Here is a 6,252-nt window from a genome sequence, read left to right on the forward strand (position 1 = left end):
GGGACCCCAGGCTGGAGCAGGGGAGGAGTGTGAGGAGTCCTGCCCTGAGGAGGAAGGAGCAGCAGGGTAAGCATGTGATGAACAGACCCCAACCCCCATTCCCATCCCCCTGCGCCGCTCAGGGGGAGGCAGGAGAAAAAAATCAAGAGTAAAGTTAAGCCTGGGAAGAAGGGAGGAGTGGGGGGAAGGTGTTTTAAGATTCATGGTTTTTTTTACTCTCTCCTACTCTGACTTGACTGGTAATAAACTGATTTCCCCAAGTTGAGTCTATTTTGCTTGTGATAGTAGCTGGCAAATGATCTCTCCCTGTCCATATCTTGACCCATGAGCCTTTCAATGTATTTTCTCTCCCCTGTCCAGCTGAGGAGGGGAGTGATAGAGCAGCTGGCTTTGGTGGGCACCCAGCATCCAGCCAAGGTCAATCCATCACAAGCACAATGTATTTTTCTTATAATGCATTAAGAATGCATTCCCAGTCTGTTCTTTCACAACAAAACCCATGAAAAAGAAGAGCTTTTCTAGAGAATGAACAGAATGGAAATGCTAGAACACCTGCACTAAGCACATACTATGCCTGGGCTAGAAATAAAAGAACCTCAAGTGTATTATCACACAAAGAAGAATACGGCATTCATTTCTTTCATTATGAGAGTTTCACTAATCAGAAAAAATCTCCAAGTTTTTAAAAGCAAAGATATTGAGAAAACATAAAAACTCATCAAAACAGGAAAAAAAAAAATCAATATAAACCTCAACTAGGCTTCGGAGTTCCAGACATAAACTGAAATCAAGATACCCTTAAAACTTAACTCGTATAACTAAGTTTTAAAAGCCAATGACATATCTAGAAAGTCTGAAAGACATTTTCAATACTGCTCCTTGCTGGATAGCAGAATTCAGCAATGTTTGCCCAACACTGCCCTCTGGTGCCTAAAAATTCTATAGATTAACAGTGACAATCAAATCAAGGCTGAAGTACTGTCATATGCTTTACCTAAACATATCAGACACAAAAAAAAAAAAAAAAAAAAAAAAAAAAAAAAGAAAGGAAGGTGTTAGATTTCTTCTCCCCTGAGCCTTACACCTTATTTCAAGTAATACTATTTAGTAATCATTACTCTTCCTGACCTTACTGGAAAAGTTTACCCACATGCAAGGTTTCCTCCAGGGAATATATGAATCACACACAAAACCCCCAAATTTTACATTTCCTTGTATTCTCATAAAACAATTTAAATTGTCTTTGAGTCAATATATGCATGCTATTATCACAGCATGTCTTTCAATCATTTCAAACCTCAATTTAGAGAAACAAAACAACTTGTATGTAAATGGTAGCACTCGGGGATGCTGTTAAAGCAACATGAGTACGTAACTGCTTTTTTTAGGCTTTACTTACCAATCCTGAAATGCAATCATTCTTTTTTTTAAAGTAATGCTGCCATCAAAGTTAGTTTTCATGCTGAACATACTTTATACAATGTTGTCAAATACTTTACACAAAAATTGTAAAATATTTATTTAAAAGGAATTTTTTCCTACTATTTCAAGTAAGAATATTTTAGGCAGACCCAGAAAACGCTGAACACAACCATTTTTATCCTTCTTCCCCCTCACCTTTTTTGTCTACATTCTTGCCCAGTATAGCTTCAATAAAATATCATCTATCAGTAGGTAAATATTCTCTCAAGATGGCAGAATCAGTACAAAGATGTGAACTCACTAAAGAGCAGTTGATGGAAACAATTTAAAAGATGATTAAGTTAAGTTATGGGACTGATTGTACTTAAACACTTAAGAAAATTTTAGATGGCATACAGCTCTTGAAGTTTACAAAAAAATGTAACAGCCATTCTTATACCATTATTAATCAAAACACCACACTTTTTTAAACATCAACATACAGCTCTTGGTTTTGAAGTTTACAAAAAAATGTAACAGCCGTTCTTATACCATTATTAATCAAAACACCACACTTAAGTTGTCCTCAAATAAATACACACTCCAAAAAGAAGGAGAACTATAGAACAAAGACTTTCTTCTTGAGTAATAAGCTTTTAATACTATACTATATATTACCCCCATGTTCTGGGGTAGTGTTTTTTAGATGCTCTATATTATTCAATGCAGTTTACACTGCTCTGTATATATTTTAGCCTTCTTGGAACCACAGCTATATTTTCTACAGTAAGTGCAGAAAAAATGCTTTCACTCTAATAAATAGCATTGCCTCAAAATTTCTCAGCGTTTAGGTTTTTTTGCCTTTAATATGGAACTTGAGAAAGAAAAGAGGAAAAAGTAGCTAAAATCTTAGAGGACTTAACAAATGTTGCAGTGCATCTTCACATGCATTTTATTTTAATAGTAGATCTCACTAGACTGTACCATGATTTACCGCTTTCAACAATTGTCCCAAGGTACAAAATAAATCCATGAGAGATTCCCCAGAATTGTGGAAGTATTTTGAAGTCCTGAAAGTCTGGGCAGAAAAAAGGCTTAGTAACTCTGAAAGAGATAGAAGCCATCACTCACATACCTGAACAAGCCTATACAGAAATCAATATTCCTGGGAAAAAAAATAAAGTATAGACTTAGAGCTGAACATCACATCTCCTGTTAACTTGGTCTCCACCACCAGGATAGCAAATATTCTGGCTAATCCACTGCAGTCAGAGCTAGTTAGGCTCACTTTTGTCTCACTCTGCTGATTTAAGGTACCTGCTAAGTTTTAGTAAAGCACTTTGTCTGATCACCCCCATCATCTCTCCTACTTAGCTTTATTGACTAAAAGACACAGTTGTTGGACCTAATCTCCTGCATATTCCGTGAGTAAACATTTTAGTTTGTCATTTTACAAACACTATTGCACCATTCAATGGATTAACCTTCTAACTATAGGGACAAAACAAAAACATGAAAGAGACAGAAAAGTAATACAGAAATGGGACACGTGTGAAGAATAGGTATAGAGTCCCAAATCATGAATATTCATGACAGGGAATAAACAGCAAGAACAACAAAGATGGGCAAAGAGCTTTGAGAACAATAAAATAAAACAAAACAAAAAAAAAACACTTTTCAGACAGTATAGATTTATCTTCTGAACAACACTGATCAAAGTCTTGTCTCCGCAGTCTCATGTCAAGTCTAAAAACTCCATTCCTTTTACTTAAGCGTACCTCAATTAAACTACATGTACTTAGCATGAATCCTTCAAATAATGAAAAAAGCTACAGAAGCCTTTCAATGAGGAATCATTCTCCTTAACAACTTGTGCTCAATACCAAGTTGTTTACCATCACAACTTTCAGCCATAAAAAACAGGAAGACACATTAGGAAAAGTATCATGATAAAAGGGTTGGATCAATGCTTCCAGCATTCATTTAATGTGAAATGAGTAAGCTAAGAGAACAACAAATCATAAACTGAAAAACAAAGGAAAGGAAATTAGAAAAAAGGAGTATGGCTATAGATTTCAGGACAGATACGTGTTGATGAATGGTGAACCACAGAAAGGGTAAAGAACAAAGGAAATCAAGCAATGGACAACTCGGAGAAGTGCCAGTCATCAGGAACAAGCTTGAACAAGCAGTCATACTGCAAAGGTAAGGCGCAGAGTCAGAGAGAAGGAAAAAAGTTGTGGAACAAGCTGAAACTGCCACTAAATGACAGAAAAGGGTATGCTTGCTATGAAAATGATTCTATGAGACTAAATAATATGAAAGAATGTGATACATCATGAGAAACCAGACAACAAGGGGGCATGGGGACTGCAGGCATGAGTACGTGTTAATAACAAACCAAAACATTTTAAAATATTAAACAACGCTTTGAATTATTAAAATAAAAACAAAAGAGTTTATTCTTGTGATAAAGTAGTAACTATTCCCACATTCTAGAAAGCTCACAGACAAGACTGGAAAATCAGAACAATCTAGGCTGGAAGGAAATGCTAGAGGTCGTCTTGCCCAGCCCACTGCTCACGACAGGGCCAACTTTGATAGTAGTTTAGGATCTTCACTGTCCTCTACACTCTAGTTTTGGAGATTTCTAAAGATGGAGATGCCACATTCTCTCTGTCCAGTGTTATGATCACCCTCATGATTGGAAAAAGGGATTATTTTTTTTTTTATTTTAGGAAAATTTTTCCATTGCTGCAGCATGTTCACTGACTTTCACCCTTATGCTGGGCACCTCTGGAAAGAGCCTGGCTCCATTGTCACTGCACCTTCTGATTTCGGGATCCAGGAAAGCAATAGGAATTACCCCAGTATTCTTCTCTTTTTACAAACTGAACAGATGCAGCACTTTGATCCTGTCCTCATCCACCACATGCTCCAGCCTGCCAATCATCTTGGTAATTCTGCTGGACTGACACCAGCATGGCGGTATTTCTATTGTATGGGGAGCTCAAAACTGGCCTTGGTTCTAAAGACATCATCTCTCAAATGCCAAATCAAGGGCAATAATTACTTTCCTCAACTTGCTGGCTACAGTCTTGATACCACAGACAAATCAAGGAAAATCAACTCATTTCTACCGATGAGATGACATTAGTGCACAGCAGAATTTCCCAAAGCACTCTATTTATGGAGCACTGACTAAAGAATTACGTTAATCGCTTCAGTCATGTGTATCTAGTTTACATGGCTGCTTCCTCTTATGCTTAGCAATGAAAGTGAAATTCAGTAATAATTCAAAGATAGAACTTTATCACGCTAACAGTAAAAAGATGTATTCACGCTACTACCATTAATTTGCTCAGGCAATGGATGGAGTGCATATCTATGCAAATAACTGTATTCTGAGTTCTTAAGTGTATGTAGGCACTCGTAAGAAATTTCCTCATTAAAAAAATTAAGAAATTATCCAAATCCAGTTTTTTAAATATATAATTACATCATTACTTACACAATACAAATTAGACTATAAATCAAAATGTTCTTAAATAAATTAATTCCTATATAGAGTCCTTTCTCATGTGCAGCTTTACAACTACTTTTTCTATTCATTCCTAACAATTTGGAATACTTCTGTGAGGGTTAGATAAAATGCTGCTGAAGAAACCAGTATGTTAGCTTCCAAGAATGAATTTTATTACACTATAAGCACAATCTTTGGGCAAGTTCGTTTCCCGTGGAAAAAAGACTTTATAATTTGTGGCACATTATCAGCAATTTAGGTCAAATTGTTTGACTAGCCACTGCAGTAAACCTATCAATAAAAAAACAAACAAACAAAAAAAAAACCTGAGCAAATAAATATACACTGATTCACTTAGCCTAACAGAACAACGGGCTCTAAAAGACAGGATTTATTTTTTAAAGCAATATTAAAAGTAAAAATGTTTACCATAAAGGACAACACTGGATTAGGACTGAGTGGAGATTAAGTTGGTTTGGTAGTTAGAGGACTTTTAACCTTTCAATGGATAGCAATTAAAAAAAAAAAAAAATCTGTTATTTTGGCATAAAGAGGAGGAAAAAAACCAATTTACTTTATTCCAGGATACACTGCAAGCAGTCCACAAAATTAGTATCATACAATCAGATGAAGTAGTAGATGGCTTGGGCTTGACCAGTTTAACCTTATATGCTTCTCTGGTATTTTAGCCTTTTTTTCCTCCCTCCTGATCATTTTAGCTTACAGTGTTTTCAAATAACGTATAACCTTGGGAACAGCCGATCCATGAGCTGAAGTTTCTATTAAAAAACAAAGCTTCTCAGAACTATTTTAATTCCTCACATTTTTAAAAATGTGGTCAAAATGGGAATTTGAAAAACCTAGGATGAATGCGGATTTTTAAATTACAGTAGTAAGTATACACTAATTATTAGGTTTCGGGATATAATTATTACTTGAAACCCAGTATATGTAAATTATGCAGTATGAGTTCTAGTCAATGCAGAAAGGTACAGGATTGATTTACGGGTCAGTAACAGTAAAGCATTTAAACACTGAATGGCAGAGATTTTCATTTCAATACTTCATTACCAACAAATATGAGAAAATTGACAGTACTGCACTGTTAAACTGAGGTTATTCTGGCTTAAACGATTTTTTAAACTATTTGATTTATATAAAACCATATTTGAAAGTTCAATGGAGAATTTTTTCAGAAAAAAAAAAATAAAAAGGGGAGATTTAGGAAGATACATACCATGTTTTCTACTCGGAGCTCAAAAGGCATAGGGTTGTACACCATCAACTGAACTTCACATACATCTCCCTGGACCCACTGGAAATCTACG

The 6,252-nt window shown here is 35.7% G+C and overlaps 1 protein-coding gene across 1 annotated transcript in view; it reads right to left on the minus strand.

Annotated features, from left to right (window-relative positions):
* The window catches only part of LOC118452116 (trafficking protein particle complex subunit 9-like), a 30,726-nt gene extending 24,482 nt beyond the window's left edge, over positions 1-6,244 (minus strand). Inside the window, exon 1 of the mRNA XM_035892715.1 lies at positions 6,162-6,244. Coding sequence (XP_035748608.1) covers positions 6,162-6,206 — 45 coding nt within the window. The 5' untranslated portion in view covers positions 6,207-6,244. The remainder of the gene's footprint in view (positions 1-6,161) is intronic.
* Positions 6,245-6,252: the final 8 nt, after the last annotated feature.

Source organism: Egretta garzetta, unplaced genomic scaffold, assembly GCF_000687185.1.
Source record: "Egretta garzetta isolate BGI_Z169 unplaced genomic scaffold, ASM68718v1 scaffold864, whole genome shotgun sequence".
Lineage (NCBI taxonomy): Eukaryota > Metazoa > Chordata > Aves > Pelecaniformes > Ardeidae > Egretta > Egretta garzetta.